We start from the raw sequence: 20,123 nt of genomic DNA, 5'->3' as shown, positions 1-20,123 counted from the left end.
CCAAAGAATCAACGAAAGCAATGTGAAAATGTTTAGGCCTAATGGGCTTCTGTCAATTGTTTAGAGGTCCACTTCTTTTAAGCCCAAACTTGTCGTGCGATGAGATTGACCCAAAGAAAGAAAATTAGCATAGAAGATATTACGAATCATGTCGTTGAGTTTATTTCATCAGAAAAAAAAGAGTTTTCTAACTGTGGGTCCTCTTAATGCAATATATTACGTGTGGATCCCAACTAGACTAACAATGCTAGTTCGTGTTAAGTATATTCAAATTTCAAACGTTGAGGGACCAAGATGCACTTCAATTTATTTTTAACCAAAATATTATATATATATATATATATATAATTTGGGATTCTAAAATTTTTAACCATTTATAATTAATGTTTAATGACCAATTATCTCTTTTTAAAACTATACATTAATACAATGTATTAAATAACCTGAATGGCACTTTAGTCTTTTTACATTTGAAATTTGAATATATTTAATAGGTTAACGGTATTTGTCTGCTTGGGACCCATATGTAATATATGGCATTAAAGGAACCCAACATTAGTTTATGGTCCACTAAAGGGACCCACATGTAAAAAACTAAAAGAAAATATCATGTCATTAAAATTTAATGAGCTACAAATGCATTTCCTCCAAAACCTCTTCAAAGAGTATATTTTGATCTGCATCCAAAACCATGGCCTCAAAAGGGGATGAATTCATCAGAGTGGTATTTAAGGTTCAGATCCTCTGCACCTGAGCAGACCATCCTCCCACCCTCTTGGTTGGGCTGCCCTTGTTTGTCGATCAGGTTATGTTTCAACCCAATCTATAAGATGGGAGGACGGTCTACCTGGGTGGAGAGGATTTGGATAAGGATTAGTTGTGCAGATGCTTGTGCAAAGGAGGTTCCATCGATTGAACTCTTCTTTTTTCTTTTTTTATTCGAGATATTTGTCGGCATCTGCTCCTGTCGGCTTAGAATATGGTGGGCCTCCAAGGCTACTTTCGCATGCTCTTGTGTGATACGGTGTGGCCCTAAAAGATGGAGGTATTCAACTCGTTTTGGCCTTACTCACATTGAATAGATCACCAAACAAAACCATTTCTTCACTCTTGTACGTGTTTACGTGTTTCTTTTTTTTTTCTTCTTCTTTTGTTCTAAGTATTGACAAAATGATTCAAAGGTAAGATTACCCGTGAGTCTTATATGGACTCCATCCTTATTATATGGTAACAAAAAATTTGAAAATCACATACATCTCCCCCACAATATTTTGTATGGCCAATATAAATTTTAAATGGGTAATTCAAGAAACGCCCCACACTAGATGGAGAAGTTGAAGGATTGTTTTGAGGAGAAAAAATAATTATGTTTAGACCTAAGATTGAGGCTGAAATCAAGGTTTAAAGCTGGTCCAGGATTTGAAACTAGATTTTATTATTTATAGGAACTTATATGCGGCTGAGAGAGTTTGAACCGTCAGAATAAACTTTTGGCTTTTCTCCTTTTGAAGGTGCTGTAAGTTTCCTCACCAGCCACCACTAAAAGTTAGTTTATCAATCACTTTCCCAAGTTGAACCAGAACTTAAGAAGAAGTTGGGATTTCTCTTTCACTTCCTCCGTCATTTTCCCTGTCTGCAACTGCAAACACCACTCAGAGAAGTTTTTTTCTTTAATTTAATTTCATTCGTGCTTGGGTTTTCACATTTTCTTTGCCTCATCATCAAACTCTTCATTCCCAACTGCTAACAAAGTTGATGAGATTTATCTAACCCCACCCACCCACTCACCCACACCCACAGATGAACCCAAATAGAATGTGAATCTTGTTTTATTTGTTGGTTCTAAAACTAACCATATTAACTAAAAAACACACAGCCTGAGATTTATCTGTAAAAGATGCAGTGATGCAAGCATGACACTCTAATTTAATGCAGTATTACATGTTCTTTTTCTTTTTCCAGTGAAGAAGCCTTTTCACCAAATCTTGTGATATTGAAGCCCGAAAGAGCATATCATGTGACTGAAGAAAAGCTTGGAAAGAAAATGATTGTAATCCTAAGAATGGTGAATACGATTTAATTGCTGTAAACACAAGGGAAAAAGATAGATTGATTATAATGATATAGTTGGACCACTAAGTTCGTGGCTGGTTTTAGAGTCACCCATTCTTCCACTGCCTCAAATTGATCACCTAATCTTTCCAGGTGGTCTCTAAGACCATCATACGACTCATATGGTTTGTAAATTTGTTGATCTTGATAACATATCAGGAAGAACTTGTGGTTATATGGTTTGTTCTATTCATCTTAACAATAAACAGTGGAATCATTATGAGGTCTTCTGTTGGATTCCTTGTTCTGTCTGTGTTGTTCTTGTTATTATTGCATTTCTGATCCTCTTATTTCAAAGATACATCTCAGAAGGATGAGAACTTGGTTATGAAAAAATTAGAAGCAATCTAACTCAAACTTTTTGCTGGGCAATTTAATGGGCTCTAATTGTTTTCTCTCTTTCCTAAAAGTGTTCACCAACCTAGCTAGTAGCTGGTAGCTTTGTGGATGCACCAACACATCCACCTCCACCTACTTGTTTGTTCTTCAAGATCACTTTAAACATTCATTTTATGGGAGGAATATGCATGAGATTACAATCTCCAAGGTAGGTTTATTTCATCTGCAATGTGCCAATGTGGAAAAAACCCTTTTCTTGATAATTAGTGAAGCAAAAACTATGAATTTTTCCATTCGATGCAAAAGCATATATAGATGATATGGTCCCTCCATGTATTAATTTCATCATATGGGTTCAATGTGGAGAAACCTATTTGTCCAAAAAAATAAAAAAGAGCACATTCTGGTTGTCACAAGTCACAACCACCGAAAGCACTACTAAAGAATGGTGGAATATCATGCTGACACCGTTGACAGAGAATTTACTGTTGATGATCATCTCTTAGTACAAACTACAAAGTGAATCTGATTCGTACAGGAATTTTGCAGTAGCTAGCTTCATCTCGATTCATGGCATTTATTCAGGTTCAGGTTCAGGTTTTTGGGCTTGTGTTTTCAGTCTTTAAGCGTAACCAACCTTCATTCCAGAAAAGCTGATTAACAACAGTTCATGAAGGAGAAGAAGGTACAATTATTTCATGTATATATCACTCTATAAATATATTTTTCTGCGTTTCATGATTAGAGAGATTGCATCAAGATGAACTGATATTTTAATTACTATCTCAAACACACGCTAAGAAAATTATAAAGAGTTTGGTATTGTTTGTGGTACACGACATTTGCCATTGGCTACCTGCACTGTGGTGGTGAAAACAAAGGCTTGAAAAGACGAATATTCTCTTCACTCGTATTAGTGGTGTTTGGGTGAAAAATTAGTTTAACTACTACTTCTATGATTTTTGTTGTAGAAGAAAGCTGAATGATTCATAGTAAATTCAACATCAATATTCTCTTTTAATCTAGGAAAAGATTTTGTTATCAATTGGTAATTAATTAATTAATATTAAGGTTACATTCTTATAGGGGGAAAAACATCATCTGCTTTGCACGGTTCTCTGTAGCATACATATATGCCAAATACTGGTTGGGAAAACAAATAAACTACAAGGTAATTTTGAATATTTCAAATTTAAAATCAAGCTTTAAATCTTAACTTGTTATTTGGTAGATTAGCGTAATTAATGGAATGAAAAAATAGGCTAAGAACAATAATGTAACAAAGCCCAATATAGAAAACTTAGTTAGCTCCCATTTAACTAATTACTGCTCATAAATAGGGGAAGCATATGATATTATATTTATATGAGTGAATAGTCATTTAGATACAAATTATGCATGCATGAATCTAAATAAAAAGTTTGGATTTTTTTTTCCTTTTTATGTAAATCTTAAAATTTATATGAGTGAATAGTCATTTTATTTTACTTTTTGTAGTGTTGACTGCCCTAAAAGACATGAACACGAATAAAATAGTGCGACATATTTCGTAAACTAAACTAGATTTTAATTCCTCATGTTCTATCCCCATCAATTGAAAATTTGAAAGAATACTCTCTAGTGGAAAATCTTTTTTCTAGTTGAGTACGTTTGAAAGGTATAATACGACAAGTGGTTAACTTTTTTATTGTCAAAACTCTTGAGTTATCTCTGACCTCTAAATATGATATGTAAAATAATAATACTCATTAGATTCTTACGATATGAAATAAAATTAAATACAAATTTGATAGGACACATGTCAAATCTCATTGATCCCATTTGCCCATTTTGTAATGCATTTTCTCCCAAAGGATTTCTAGGTGTTAATCAATCAAATGAAAGTTCTTATATATTAAAAAGGGCTGCCAACTATTTATTCGTTCCTTACCCTCCCTTGATTAACCCAAATGTGTATTGGGCAATGAACCTAATAATTGGAATAATTTGCTTTTATGAAGAAAATAAATTCTCAGATTGGATTCTAGGCTTCTAGCTAACCTGCCCTTAGTGCCATGTGACAGATAAAGAGCATAGTATGAGATGCCATGGCCCATGGGCCGTCTCTTAAGGTTATGGGCCAGGAAGAATATTGTTTGCAAAACCCACAAGATCCATTATCACTGATTAATTACTTAGCGAGTGGAAATGATGACTCATCACTCACCCTTTTACCTTCCAAACCATATACATGGGAGACTCCACCCTGTTTGGTCCCACATGTCTCCCTTCTCTAGAACAAGCCTGCGCCACCTCCACTATCATGAACCAACAAACTCAATCTACATGATGACATGGCAGACACGTCGAATTTTACATTTGAGATGTTGCATAGCCTTGTCTCATGTATTTTTTTAGGTACTTAATAGTTTTTTATCTTTAAGGAGTTAATTGTCTTGTGAAATTTTAACCTGGCTTTAAAGGGATTCGAACTTTGACCTTCTTTTATTTGATAGTGTCATGTTTTTCATCAACTAAGCCGCTCTATGAGAATTCGATTGTCTAACTAAGGCGAGAAGTTGGAAAGTGTTTGAAAGATCAGAGTCCGGATCTGCGACCCCGTACGTTTTCTGACCACAAAAACCAGTGAGGTCCACGGTGAAAAATACTTTTTGGAAAAAAAAAAAAATTTTTTTTCACCAGTAGGACCCACTGACTTTTGTGATTAGAAAGCCATGCGGAAGCACAGAGTGCTCCACTTACGGGAAGATGATCAGGATTCGGAAGATCACTGCATGCGTAGACGGATCCACCAGTGATGAAACAGAACAAATTCCATATTCCGTGTGTAACACGAGTGTTAAGATGCAGCAGGTATTTTAACGGTCCCCAGTTTTGAGTGAGTTCAAAAATGTGTCGTTGGAAGAGGTCGATGGCTTCTCTTCTCTAACCCTTTTTAAACATTCCGTGCAGACTTGGAAGACGTGAGAGATAATCGAGTTAGATTTAATTTAATCTTTCTGCTGCACATCTGGGTTTTCTATCTCTGCCTGCTTGCGTAGATGCAATAAGGAACCAGAGCTGTGAAACAGTGAAACTACTACTCTAATCTAATCGCTAATCTCTAACCTAATCTCTAATCTAATCTAATCTACAAAGTTAATGGGCATTATATTTACACGTAGTACTGACAACGACGTCTAATCTCTTCTCTACGCCTTTCATTTTGTAACCTAATCTATAAGCAGAAAGAAAAATAAATAAATAAAAGAATAGTTTTGTATAAGTGATTTATTCGAAGAAAAAGCATGGTTTAATTTAAGTTTCTGGTTCGGATGGTTACAGCAAACTTTAGTGTGGTTGAACCGATGTGCTTTTTGGGGAATAAAAATTTAACTTGCAGTCTTCAAATCTTGATGGTGGGTTTAATAATGAAAGAAAATACAGTGGGTTCTCGTCTCTTTTCTCTTTTCTCTTTTGTCTAAGCTTCTTCTGAAGAAAAGGACAGACGAAGGATTCTTTGGGAGTTCCAAAATTATATTTATATATTTATATATTTTTTATTTTTTATTTCTTTTTCCTTTTAAAACTTGTGATTTCTGGTTTCCTGACTGGGTTTTTCATAGGAGTAATAAAAGGGAATTTGTACAGAGAATTTAACCAGTGAATGATGCTGATGGTGTTCCTGTAGCAACGTTAACGGTGGCTCATGACTTACTATTCTTCAGACAAGAACCACTTTGCCGTACTTGAGTTGTTTGCCCACCTCATCCCCTCTCTCTCTCTCTCTCTTAAGAGTAATTTTAATTAGTTTCTGGGTGATTTGTTAATGACCATGACCTCCTGAGCCTATTAACTCAAACCCATGTGGCCATTTTCTTCCATCCTTCCTTTCACACGGAATCTCTGTTGAGCTCTGCTGCTGGTTCCATTTTTGACCGGTTGCCAACCAACAGCAACAGCAACAGCTACAGCTCCAGCTCTGATCTCTAATACTCTAATGGCGACCCCACTCTTCAATCTGCTAAGGATCTTTATAAGTGGAAAAGTGAATAGAAGCCGCCTCTCTTTTAGAGAAGATAGATTAAAAGACCTTCTTTAAAGAGTTCTTTTCACTCTCCTAAACCCTAAACAGTCCAATTGAGACGAAAGCAAAAATCCCAGAAAAGAAATGTTATTGAGGAGGAGGGTATAGAACCAGAAAGGCCTTTCTCGTCTCTCTCACCTTCTCTCTTCTCAGGGTTTCTCAACTCATCTGCAACTTTGTCTTTTGGGTTTTCTAGTCAATTCCTCACACTCTCACCCACAAGGCTGGTCTCTGTCTTTTCTCCTCCATAGACACAGCAGATCAGAGCTTTAAAGAGGATGCCACTTTCTCAAAGGTGAAGCCACTTCCGAAGATCTCAGTCGATTTTTCTTTTCTTCTTTCCCCCACCCCCGTGATGGGTTCTTTTGCAGGATCTTCTTAAATTTGGTGTAAGTATTAAAATCTTTCTGCAGTTCTGGGAATCCTCTCTTACCTTTAAAGTCTCTTTCAATTGTTCTATCTTTTCTTTGCCTTTAATTGATTGATCTCACTTCTGTCTTCACCTACCTTTCAGAAGTTGAAGCAAATATATAGCTGCAACTATGGATTCTTGTAATAGTGGGAGCTTACAGTCCTCGAGTGGTGGAGAGGAAGAATACGACTCACGCAACGAATCCATCTCTGCTTTCCTGAACCCAAGCATGTCAAACCCTTCTCACCATCATCAGCATCACCTACCACCTTCGTCTTCTCACCTCAACCACCAAGCCCACCTCACAACATCGTCTTCTTCGCCTCTGTTTGAACCGAATCTATCAAACTATCTTGATGCGTTCTCAAGATCGCCGCCGCCGCCGCAGCCAGCTTCCAACACAGCAAATTCGATGCTAAATTTTGATATGGTGTGGCAGCGAGGTCTACGATCTGAACCCACTTGCACCGAATTCCCCACCGGCGGCATGGTCACCTCCTCCTCCGCCACGACCCAAACCCAAACCCAACAAGCCCCGGCCGGTCGAGTTGGTCCTTTCCACGGTTCATCGTCGATGCCATTGCATCATCCACCACCGGAGAATGGCGGCTCGAGACAACCAGGTTCATCGGACCAAACCGGTACCAACCCGGCACGTAACTCGAAGAAAAGATCCAGAGCTTCTAGAAGGGCACCCACCACTGTTCTCACCACCGACACGTCCAACTTCAGGGCGATGGTGCAGGAATTCACCGGCATCCCAGCTCCGCCGTTCTCGGCGTCGCCATTCCCTCGAAGCAGACTTGATCTCTTCAGCACCGCTTCCACAACCATGAGGTCCTCTCATCATTTAGATCCTTCGCCTCCGTCTTACCTCCTGCGCCCATTTGCACAGAAGTTTCACCCACCTTCGTTTGCTTCCTCAGCCTCAAACACCACTTCTTCTTCTTCTCCTTCCATTGTCGACGTTATCAATGCTTCCACCGGCACCGGCGGCCCGATGTTGACTGCCGCCGGTTCTAGTAATGCTTCCAATTCCGACCTGGGTTTCGCGAAACAGACTCAAAACCTACTAAACATGCAAAACCCAATGCTCACGTTTCAGTCTCTGCTGCAATCCTCTGGTCCTTCTCCTTCTGTTCCTCCTCCAAGGTACCCATTAGCCAATGCACAGGCTTTTGGCACGAAATCTCAAGGGTCATTAACGATTCCATCGAACGATCCATCTCAGCTTAGAATGGGAACCTCGGTGGTGGAAGATTTCACCATGGGTGGTCACAACAACAATCCTTCGAGCTGGGGTGATGGAATAGGGCTCAATGATGTTGATCAATCTCAAGCTCACTCCAAGACATTTAATGGGAATTATAGCGGTTCGCAGCAACGGGCAAGTACTAGCTGCAAGATGAACTACTCTACTTCGTCTTCAGAGTTTCAAGTAGAGAAGGGTTCCGATAATGTTTCTTCGAGAGGTGAAGGTATGGTGGATTCATGGATTTGCTCTTCGGATTAGCAACTGTTTTCATTATTATTGTTATGCAGTAAGTAAGTAATTAGGAAGGAAAAGAAGTTTAAAAAAAAAAAAAGAATCATATAGTTAAAAGAACAAAGAGAAGGTGGTGATTGAAGAGAGGATAATGATGAGGGTGATGAAAAGAAGGAGAAGCTTTTGTCTTTCTCCATCTTTTAACAACCACAGCAGCAACCCTATTATTTCTTAATTATATGTACATATGGTTTCCTATCTTAGTTGCTTCATGATTCTCATCATATCAATCCTTATAGATGAAATTCAGAGTTTCAGACACGAATGATGGAAATTTTGATCTCTAATTATGTGGTTCTCTCTCTAATTGCAAAATTATTGTTTCTTCTTCTCCTCATTCTCATATTTTCTGTTATTCTCTATTCTTTGCTTCAGCACTGTTTGAAAAAAAACTCTCTCCAAATTAGAAATGTCAAAGATAACTTAAAAACCCACCCCACCATGCCTTCTTCGTATCTGTGTGTCTCTTACTTTCTCTGCGTGTGGATCTTTAGGGTTGTAGTCCTTTTAGATTCTGTCAAATGTAAACACGTTTTGCTTTTTCTGGTGTTCTTGTGTGTATGTGCTGCTATTCACCGTTTGTTTAATAAAATTCTCAAGCTTTTCCTTCCCAAAAAGAATAAGAAAAAGGAAGCGAGATTTTGGGGAATCGTTACCCGCCGCATCTTCAACTAGGATTTAAATAAACCCTAATAAGTCCACGCGTAATTAACACTGTTTGTCTCTTTCCCATTTTTGTTATTTATAAGAGATGGCCATTGCAGAATGCAAACGGTCCTCCGCAACCTAAACTGTTCTTCCACTTTGAATTGTACCACATTGGGTTCTCTAGAATAATATTGAAATTTTAAAATAAAAAAAGTAGGTTCAGGAGCAATAAATGGAGAAAGAGTCTAGTAGTTTAACAAATAAAATAAAACTCCATCTTCTTTAAGATGTTAGAGCAGATCTTCTCAGAATATAGTGGGTGGTTTATATTCTCTTTTCTTCCTTGTTAATTTGGAGTGTTAGATAAATCTTAAGTATTTTGTTAAGGGTTCTTGTTCATGAATGCAACTATGCAAGTGAAGTTGATTAAAAGGGTTGTGAATTAACCTGTTTCTGATTGCAATGCATCTTCTTCTTAAGTTTGGCTGTTAGGTAACTGGTGGAAAACAGTGACATATTAAATTTATATCATGTAGGGTAACAGATCTTTGTCTTTTTCACAAGAGTAAATCATCTTTTAGTTTTGTGATGTTGAGTATGATGAGGTTTGGAAAAAGGAAAATCATACACACTGGAGCTGAAAGCACTAGAGGGAGGTGATGGAAAGAGAGGGAGAGAAAGGGGTGGGGTAGGGTGGGGTGGGGGGAGGGAATGAGATTTAAAATTAAAATGATTAGAAATGAAATGGTTGGTGATTGGGAAAAGAGAAGTTTTTTTTTTTGGTCTATACATAAAAATAACTCTCTTTTTCCTCTGAATGATTTTTGTGAAAGGGTAGATATCATTAACAAAGGATTTTGGGAGATCGCCATGTAAAAGGGGAAATGACTTTTGTTCAAGTTTGTTCTATAATTTGTTCCTTGGGTTTGGGTTGGGTTGGGTTATTTTTCCCCTAGCTACCTTTCAAGCAAATTTAATGGAAGTGATGGGGGTGCAAAGTTCAAACTGCAAAGGTGAAGATGATTAGCCATGGGATTGGAGATGGAGAGCTTTTCCTTAAGGGATCTTAGTGACATGTGACACTGTCTCTTGTACTCATGGTGGCCCATGCCAGTGAATTATCTGGTTTTAGCAATGATGGTCTCCTCTCTCTCTCTCTCTTTCTCTCCCCCATACACAGGCCATGCTTTGCTTTGCTTTCTTTTTCTTTTGGGTCTCTCTCTCTCTCTCCATGTAATTTAACTCTCCATAGCTGAGCTCAAGGGCTCAAACTGAAAAAGGTTAAAAGGAAAAAACCCATATAGATATAAATCAGGTTGTCAAATGTGAATGAATGGTGCTTCTTTCTGCTCTCCTTACTTCAATTCTCCATCTCTCACTATATGTATAAAGTCATAAACTATAAAAGGCCCTACAAAACTATCATGCCAACCCAAAAGAGAGAGAGCTTTTCGTATCAAATCCCCAAGGAAATACTAAAAGTTGCCAGCCTTTATTCAAATGCCAAATTCCTCTACTTCTTCACCTGCTATGCCAGTTTCTAAATGACCAAACAGCACTCAAAACTAAGGGAAGGAAATAATTAACCAAATACTGCTGGACCCTTTCGCAGCTAGCGTTAATCAACTTTATAATATTGATGATACAATGATACTAATTGTCTGCATATGGTTTTGATTAATGTTTTCCTCCCTCTTTCTTTTTTTACTCTGTTCTCTTTCATTTCCAACCCCACATTTTTCAAAAGAAAGTTTTAAAACAATTGAATTGCATGCCATACGTAAGCTATGATGAAACTAGAATGCAAGAGGACATAACTTAGTCAATGAAGAACATAACCCTTCATTCAGTCCTGGGTTGGACCTTGAAAGGAGACAGAGAGAGAGAGATGAGTTTTTTATATTGTAACATCATTTTATGAGGGTGGAGATCCTTAGGCATGGATTGGGAGATGAGGGTTTTTGACCTGATCAAAATAAGGAGATATTGTTGACCTTGTATTCACGATGGAAGAAGTAGAACACACAAATTGATATTGAAGTTAATTAATAAGGAATAAGCAGCTAGGTGACCCAAAAGATGGTAGTTGTTGAATTTTCTTGGTTTTGGGTGAGATGTGGGGTTAACCCAATAATGGGTTTTCAACAGCAAGTGATCTACCATTGCAACACATGTCCCTTGGAGCATGTATCATCTGTGGTGCTAGCCAGTCCAGAGTATCATAGCCTTATTTTCCCTACTAGTGTGGTTAGGTAGGTAGCCCACTAGAGAAAAGTCATCCACTGAAACTAACACTCAAAAAGGTTCTCTCAATTCAACTTCATTTTTCTGTTAGTGTCTACTTAAGTAGGTAAAGTTCAATCCATCTAACCTCTCCAACCTGAACCCCCTTCCCTACTAGTACTGAATTTATTTGTCATTTCAGAACGTTTAGACCCAAACAAAGGGGAATGCAGGATCTGGAAAATCTATTAGTTTATTGATTCACCAGAAATATATATATAAAAGACAAATCTGATTTAGTAGCAGAGATGGTTCTGGATTTGAATTAGTAGGGTAGGGTATTTGACTAATTAATGAGGAGTTGTTGGAAGCAGATTTCCTTGTTCCTTGTCCAAGAAGAACACTGAAGATCACTGATCACTGATCACTAACCAACAAATCCTTGATGTGTTTAGGGAATCCGTGGTATAGTAGTAGTAGTAGTTGGTCAGTCAATCACTAGAAGCTTCTCTATATTATATAGCTCCCTTGGCCGGCCTTACTATCTATAAGCTCTAAATAGCTACTATTTCCACAAGACAAAAATAAAAATCAGCTGCAGCTGCTGCACCTGCACCTGCAACTGATCAGATTTTCTCCGGAAATTTCGGGGGTTTTGGCCTCAAAATGTAAAATTTATTTTTCTGGTGTTTTGATGCGACACGATTTCCAGGGAAACGTCAGGTCACAACGGTGAGATTCGAATCCCATGCGCATTACAACTAAGCCGTTGCACAGAATCTTATGAAATTCTATGCTGCTACTACTCTTAACTATGTGCTTCTCGATAGTTTTACCATCACAAATCCTGTGGAACTCACAGGTAAAAAATAAAAATAAAAAATTTCATCACCCAACCCCTGAGTCTCTGTATTTATGGGATCCACATTCTCTGTAATTCATTTCTCTACACATTTTAATTGCCAAAACTTTGTAATCATAAGCTATATCAACCTTTTATATGGGATCCACATTCTCTGTAATTCATTTCTCTACAATTCCCTGCAATTTTAAATGACCCAAAAAACTTTGATAAAATTCATTATAGTCTACAAAATAATGCGAAAAAAATGATGTAGCAAACTAATGACTGATGAAATATAGCAAACCCTAGTGAATCTAAATTTTGTATTGTCTAACAAAGGGCTTTGCTCTTTTCATAGATACCATATAATCATTAATACATCTCTAAAACGTGGGTTTGACTTCAATTCTTAATATAAAACCAGAGTCTTCAAATGAAAATTCCATTTTGGGAAACAAAATCCAACATTTTCAGTGTATGGATAGCTCTTCTATCAATTCTAATTTGTCTTCTTCCATACAATAATTTATTAACCATCTTCATTAGTCCTTTAAGTGCTTCACAGATCTCTTACTTAGTTACATAGTATTTTAAAGCTAAGAACTTTTTGAACTAATTGTAAAGCATGTAAAAGGTCCAAGAAGAGAATTAAAGGTGAGTGAATACAAAAAGACCCACTAAGATCAAAAGAAAACTTTCAAACAGGAAAGCACTAACAATTAACAATCACAAAAAGATCATATCAGGATCCAATGCAATATGTACCCATGTCTTCTAAAGTTTCAAAGTCAAAACATGATAAGACAATACAATATACTATTGATTAGAGTCAAATTTCAACTATTTCAGCTTATGTTTCTCAAATCAAAGTTTAATTCCTTCATTTCATTTTCATATTTACTGAGAATTCACAAGTGGTAGATGAGACCATTAGACATAAGGAATAGAACAAGGTGGACAGAGAGAAAAAGCAAAAGAGGGCAAGATGAGACCCATGAGACAAAAACAGAGTGAGTTTTTGGAGCTCCATATCTATCACAATCTTATCATCTAATTATATATGGTCCATAGAGAAAAGAGTTTTCACCTCAGCCATCCATTTTGATGCAATCGTACATGGTAGATGATGCCTTCATGATATATATATGTATCAAGGGACATTGTATCTGATTGATTTCTGTAATCAATCATCCATTAATTAATTAAGTTGGTTGTGACAACACCGTAAGTGGGACCATGCATCCACATCATCATCATCACCTTAATCTTACAAATTTTGACCAAAATTGGCTTACTTCAAACCTCAAGATTAATAATAACCTTTTCCTTTTCATCATCCAAATCAAACTTACTTCAACTTGTGGACAGTGGTTTTATTTCTATTGTGGACCTCATTTGGGTATCCTTTTTGCCTTTCGGCGAACACCCCTTCTTCAACCATTTCCATCGTTGTCTCTTGTCTCTCTTCTTTTAATCTCTATATTTGTTACAGACAATTCTTCTTTATCTATAAAAAGTGTGAACAAAACGCCAAAAGTTTCTGCACAAGCAAAGTTTCACAACAATTTTCTTAGACAGTCTTATCCCAATGGAGAGATTGTTTCGATGCTACGACCTCAAACTATAATTGTTAATAGCTTCTTCCTTCTGTGTCTCTTACTATAATAGAAGATTAGTCGATTGCATCAAACTTTGGGATACGAAATTGACCAGTTTCTAATGCAAAACCCTTCAAATTATGATTAATTTGGAGCATCACATCTCCTGTGACTCCTGTCGAAGTCTATAATCTTCAATTCCTTAGCAGCCACACCAGTCAAATCTGAATTCTCTATTCATTAGGGTAAAGGCTTTTGCTCTCTTCACACCTCTCTATCACAAGTTAAGGGAAAAGTCAAATGAGGAGAGGTGTGAGGGAATGCCTCTCCATTACGATCCAGACTCCCGAAAGTCTGCCTTATTATCTGTCCCACCTGTGCAGTCTCTCTCCTCTTTGCACAAGTCTAGATCACCTCTCTGTATGTATTTTCACTCTACATTTTGTATGGGATTCATATATAAAACTAATTAAATAATTTAAATATAAAATTCCAATGGGTCCCACATAGATGGAGTGATTTAAGACTCTCTTTACACTTTAGATTAGGGCTAAGATTCCTTGGGGGCAATGGTAGGGGTCTATATTAAGCTATTAGAGCCAGCCTATGGACATAGAAGCTCTAGACTGTCTATTCATGCGATATTTAAGATCCGTTATAATGGTGAAATAAAAGAGAGAATTAATATTAATGATTATATTGAAAAGATGGGTGGGTCCAGTGGAGGGAATATTGGCCACCGAAAAGAAGATAGATATGATGATGATGATATATCTGTGCCGTCCGTATCTGTTATCACATTTGATCATATAGATGCTCCCACCCAAGCATGTCAAGTTAACGTGTGAGATGTGATGGAATAGACACCCCTCACTCCTCAGCCAGTTTTTCCTGGTTTTTCACCCAGTTATACTTCAATTTCCTGAGTGCGCGCTGGTAACTGTCTTTCCTGAGAACGATGTTTTTTACGAGTATTATTTTCTAATTTTTTTTAATCAAAGAACGGTGGTTTGAGTGAGTATAATTTTGACTATTTGTTAGATTTTGTACTGAGAAAGCTTGAGGCGATAGAGACTTTTTTTTTAAAAAAAATCTTATGAAGTGGGAAGGAGTTAGAAGTTGCGTGTAAATGAAATTTAGGTTGAATGCTCCTTTTTGATGAGTGTTCTTTGTGTTTTGAGAACGACAAAACAAATCAAAATTGCTTTGCTAAAAAAACCTTCGCAGACATGAAAATTGGACCAATTTATTTCTTGAAAATGAAAGAATAACCTATTTTACCAAACACATTTTGACATTCTTTGGCATTTGAGAAGGAAAGAATACCAAAAACTGTTCCTTGACCTATTACCAAGTGCATCCTAACTCTGTCAGCGGACTTACGGTTGTAAGATCAACCACGTCACGTGTTGGAGATCAGCCGGGGCTACACCCTGGCCTTCACAGGCATGTCATAGTCTAATTCTTTTTTTTTTTCTTTTTTTTTATGTCATAATCAGGTAGATTTGGGTTGGATATAAGAAGATTCATCAAGATTGAATAGATATTTTCCCAAATTAACTTAGACCAAAGATATGGGAGTTTTGATGTTATGGTAAAGATTGGATTTGAGACGATTCGTTTAAGAGTACTGAACTGAGATCAACCTTACTTGGGATTCCAATCTGACCCATAAATTAATGCATATTTGTTTCAGTTGTTACTTTCAAACAAAATGGTTTTCCTTGAATGTGAATGTGAATGGTGATGTCAACGAGTCTTGTTGCTGGGAATTTACACTACAAGTTTCGTGGAGCCCTGGAAGGAGCATGAACATGAGCATGAGCATGAGCATGAGCATCATTCCAGTAGACCACGCACGCGTAGCGGACTGGACAGCCAGAGCCTTCAGCTTTCAGCCTTGGCGTGATAACTGATCAGACAGACAACAACAGAGCAGCACCATTAACTCGTCAGTCGTCACTTGCAGATCTCTCACGCATGGTTTCACTCTCAGGTAAGGTAAACCCATAACCATTACAAGCCCATAACAACAGTGTCTTTCAAATAGAGTTGCTTGGTATGTAATAATCAACACCTCTTAGCGAGAAGAAGAAGACACAAGTCCGACGCTTCCTGTGGCATAGGATAGCAGCCTGGTTCAACGTGGTTCGACCTCTAATGTGAAGAACGTACCTGCAGTGGAGCCTACCTAAACCATGAATATGATTATAACTAATGAAATAATTCTCTCTCTCTCTCCCTGGCCAACTGCCCATCCGTCATTCAAAGAGCGGGAGAGCCAATTGGCACATTGTGGAGCTTATGGAGTTGTGAGAGGACCTATGTTTTTGGACGTGACCTAACCAACTCTCTCATAATGTGAGCTGCTTGTAATTCATTATTTATCAGGCCCACTAGTAGGCCCATCTCTTGGGCTGCTAATATTCTTCTCGGATGTTTACAACAAAAATATGTCATCTTAATATGGATTTGGCGGGAAGATTAAGAAGATACCAAATCAAAATCTAAAAGTTCCTTGAGAGAGATATAAACCCAATTTAATCAGACTCTAAAAAAGAATACTATAAAGGACTAAAGCAACTCCTTGATCCTTTTTCCATTCTTTCTTTCTCATAGGTGGTGTTCAGAGAGAGAAAGGGCAAATTACATATACACCCCCTGAATTTTGAATCAATTTTATCTAAAAGAAAGAAGAAAAAAAGAAAAAAAAAGTCAATTATGAATGCCCCTCAAAACTAGGTTAAGCATAGTACATCACCATTTAATCCCAACACTTAATAGTAAAGAAGCATTTGTAGTTTTTTTTTTTTTTTCTTTCAAAAGTAATAAATGTAATTGATTCAAAATATAAGGAGTCTATATATAATTTTTCCTTTAAAGGAAACCTGAAAGAAAAAGAAGGGTAAAATAGATATTCAAAATTAAGCGATGAAATCATCATTCAATTCCAACACTTAACAGCAGGAATAATATTAGCTATTTTTATAACTTAATAAATAACAACGACAGAGATTCAAAGAAGTAATGGGCTTAACTGGTCGACCTTGGCTTGACCCACCTTGCGTACAAGTGAACCACCTAGTACATTAAAAAAAGATCGGCCCAGCCCAACAAATTATCCACCTCGCATACAAATACAATACAACCTAGTACAGAAAGCAAAGTGGGCCCAGACGTCGGCAAAGTGGGCCCCCCTAAAATCATTATTTAGTAAGACTAACCAGAATGGCCCATGGTTGTCAGAAGCACATGAAGCTGGGTGCCGTGGCGCACAGTAACACAACATACGTCCAAAATTGTTGGAACTCCATCGCATCAGGTCCCATCAACCGTACTTTAGTTGATTCCTGTCCCTACACGTATACACTCGCACAATCGGAAGGCCTAGAATAAATCCAAGCGCAAGAGTTAACAACGGGCCCCACATACAAGCCATACTTCCCAGTTCCCATCTCTTTCTCTTTCTGCATCTCGGGTCAACACCAGCTCTTCTTCCCAAGATACTTCTGAGTCTCTGACCACTTCCAGCTTGACCTCCTGCTTCAGAGAACTGAGTATGGAGGATCTGGAATCGGAGTTGTAAGCATAAGTTAACTGGAGGATAATGAATGAAGAGAAGGAGAAGATGAAGAAGATGACGAAGTGGAAATCAGAGACAGTGACATTGGTGCTGGTGAACCTCGCTGGGATCATGGAGAGAGCAGACGAATCACTGCTCCCAGGTGTGTACAAGGAAGTTGGAATCGCTCTCCACACTGACCCAACTGGACTCGGCTCTCTTACCTTGTTCAGATCCATTGTGCAGTCACTCTGCTATCCAATCGCAGCCTACCTCGCCATCCACCACAACAGAGCCCAGGTTATCGCCCTCGGTGCCTTCCTCTGGGCCGCCGCCACCTTCCTTGTTGGCTTCTCTTCCACTTTCTTACAGGTTCTCTTTTCCAAACCCAATCTCTTTCTCCTACTTCCTCTTTCTTTCTCTGCTAAAAGTCAACGGTCCTAGACAAGACCAAACTCAGATCTCATCCTTTACAGTTGTTGCTAATAAACTTCAATAGGCAAAAGCAACAAGTTGATCTAAACAGAAAAAAGATATAGTTTTCTTAATGATCCAAATGTCAACAGTGGAGTAGAAACTAGTACATGAATAGATGTTAGCTAAAGCATCAACAGTACAGAACAGAACAAAGAAAATTTTAGTTGGGTTCTGAAAAAGGGCTAACCCCACTTGATTCTGAAGCAAAATGCAGGGTCACATACAGAAAGAGAATCATCTCTCTCTTCCATTCAAGTTGAGACAGTAAGTTTATAATGGAATAGTTCCACACTGATTTGTTTTCCTTCATATAAAAGAGGAACCCTCCAAATGATTTAAGGTTTTGAGTTGGACAGCCTGCAGTTTTAGTTTCAGAGTAGTATCTAATTGCTGTTCCTATCATGTGTCAACTTCTCTCATGTTTCTTACTCAGGTAGCAGTCTCAAGAGCTTTGAATGGGATAGGACTAGCCATTGTTACACCTGCCATTCAGTCCCTTGTTGCTGATTCAACCGATGACTCCAATCGTGGTATAGCTTTTGGATGGCTACAGCTGACTAGCAACATAGGTTCAATCATCGGAAACATATCTTCAGTTCTGATAGCTTCGGTAACATTCATGGGGATCCCTGGTTGGAGAATTTCCTTCCATTTAGTTGGATTGTTGAGTGTTCTTGTAGGCATTTTGGTTAGCCTATTTGCCAATGATCCACGATTTGCAGAGGGTCATACAAAAGATGTTGACCCAAGTCCAGATAAACCCACAATATCAGCAGCAAAGTTGCTAATTCAGGAAGCCAAGTCAGTGATGAAAATTCCATCTTTCCAGATAATTGTAGCACAGGGTGTGACAGGATCATTCCCATGGTCAGCATTGTCATTTGCGCCCATGTGGTTAGAGCTCATTGGCTTCTCCCACAAACAAACAGCTTTTCTTATGAGTATGTTTGTGGTTTCTCTTTCCCTTGGTGGGCTCTTTGGAGGAAAGATGGGGGATATCCTTTCCAAGCATTTCCCCAACTCTGGCAGGATAGTTCTATCCCAGATAAGCTCAGGATTGGCTGTCCCACTGGCTGCAGTGCTGTTGTTGGCTCTACCAGATGACCCCTCCACTGCTTTCATTCATGGTTTCGTCTTGTTCATCATGGGATTGTCCATATCATGGAATGGTGCAGCTACAAACAAGTAAAGCCTCTCCTCTATTTCTTTCCTCTGTTTGTTTCCTACAGTTTCAAAGAATTAACTGAATTTGAGAAATAAACAAAGAAAGGCAACAAGGAAGAAAATATTGCATTAGAGGAACACTGTTGTTGTAGGTAACTGTGTACATAAGGGTTTATTTTGTTGAATGTATCTAACTTTTTTTGTTATTGGTATGTACACTTGCTGTAGTCCAATATTTGCAGAGATTGTTCCTGAAAAGTCACGTACAAGTGTCTATGCCCTGGATCGATGTTTTGAGACCATATTGGCATCCTTTGCCCCTCCTATAGTTGGACTTCTAGCTCAGCACTTATATGGTTATAAACCAGTTGCCAAGGGAGCTAGCAAATCTGTTGAAGTTGAAACAGACAGAGAAAATGCTGTATCATTAGCCAAGGCACTTTATATGGCAATTGCAATTCCGATGACTCTGTGTTCCCTAATCTACTCCTTTCTCTATTGCACCTACCCAAGAGACAGAGAACGAGCATTAATGCATTCATTGATGGAATCAGAGATGCAGCAGATGGAATCAGATAATCCTCTTGCTGGAGAGGAATATGCTGAACTTTGCTTTGCTGAATCAGAAGATCTATATGGGAACGAAAAAACTGTGATTGATATGGTTTACGGTGTGGAGGATGCTGATCTCGATGACTCTGATGAGAAGGCCCTCATTCCCACCAACTCAAATTTCTCAATTTGAGAGGACTAACAATTCCATGCAAGTAGAAGCTGATTGGAAGTCCTTGATACCATTTTTTAAGTATGAAGAATTGCTTCCTACCAGTCAACCTAGTTTCCCCGTCTTCAATAGGGTTTCTGAAGGCTCTTTGAAAATTTCGGATGTTGCGAACACCCTGATGGGTTTTCACAACCTCGGTCCTCGGCTATCAGCTGTAACAACCAGAATGGCATTGTGAGGGTTCTATCTGTCTGATTGAAGGAGAGAAGCAAATGTATTACAGCCACGTCCTTGTTCTTGCTCTGGCTTCACATTTTATTAATGCACTAAATCAGAAGTACTCATAAGTTCACTGATGAATATGGTTACTCATAGCAAGCCATGTTCTCTGCACCGATCTCCTTCAAA

The 20,123-nt window shown here is 38.1% G+C and overlaps 2 protein-coding genes across 3 annotated transcripts; both read left to right on the top strand.

Moving 5' to 3' along the window:
- Positions 1-6,226: 6,226 nt before the first annotated feature.
- On the top strand, positions 6,227-9,811 carry LOC149009142 (uncharacterized). 2 transcript variants are annotated; one of them, XM_089164189.1, is made up of 2 exons: positions 6,227-6,812; positions 7,032-9,811. In XM_089164189.1, exon 2 carries the CDS (start codon positions 7,060-7,062, stop codon positions 8,440-8,442), a length of 1,383 nt encoding a protein of 460 aa, XP_089020315.1. In that variant the 5' UTR covers positions 6,227-6,812; positions 7,032-7,059; the 3' UTR covers positions 8,443-9,811. The 2 variants fall into 2 exon arrangements, with proteins under 2 accessions (XP_089020315.1, XP_089020314.1); XM_089164188.1 differs by having other exon boundaries at positions 6,227-6,906.
- Positions 9,812-17,066: 7,255 nt separating this feature from the next.
- Positions 17,067-20,117, top strand: LOC149009141 (uncharacterized). Its single transcript, XM_089161206.1, has 3 exons — positions 17,067-17,722; positions 18,261-19,012; positions 19,220-20,117. Exons 1-3 carry the CDS (start codon positions 17,396-17,398, stop codon positions 19,734-19,736), a joined length of 1,596 nt encoding a protein of 531 aa, XP_089017332.1. The 5' UTR covers positions 17,067-17,395; the 3' UTR covers positions 19,737-20,117.
- The last annotated feature ends 6 nt before the right edge of the window (positions 20,118-20,123 follow it).

Source organism: Hakea prostrata, chromosome 7 (assembly GCF_041222555.1).
Source record: "Hakea prostrata isolate BN-2017 chromosome 7, UWA_Hpros_2, whole genome shotgun sequence".
NCBI lineage: Eukaryota > Viridiplantae > Streptophyta > Magnoliopsida > Proteales > Proteaceae > Hakea > Hakea prostrata.
The sequence above is the reverse complement of the archived record's forward strand: the minus strand, read 5'-3'. Positions and strand labels throughout refer to the sequence as shown.

What these genes read in the sequence shown, in the direction of transcription:
- LOC149009142 (XM_089164189.1), top strand. Translation starts at nt 7,060, where the DNA reads ATGGATTCTTGTAATAGTGGGAGCTTACAGTCCTCGAGTGGTGGAGAG.
- LOC149009141 (XM_089161206.1), top strand. Translation starts at nt 17,396, where the DNA reads ATGAATGAAGAGAAGGAGAAGATGAAGAAGATGACGAAGTGGAAATCA. An exon ending in TCTCTTCCACTTTCTTACAG is followed by an intron (nt 17,723 to 18,260) that starts GTTCTCTTTTCC and finishes TTTCTTACTCAG; the next exon opens with GTAGCAGTCTCAAGAGCTTT. An exon ending in AATGGTGCAGCTACAAACAA is followed by an intron (nt 19,013 to 19,219) that starts GTAAAGCCTCTC and finishes CACTTGCTGTAG; the next exon opens with TCCAATATTTGCAGAGATTG.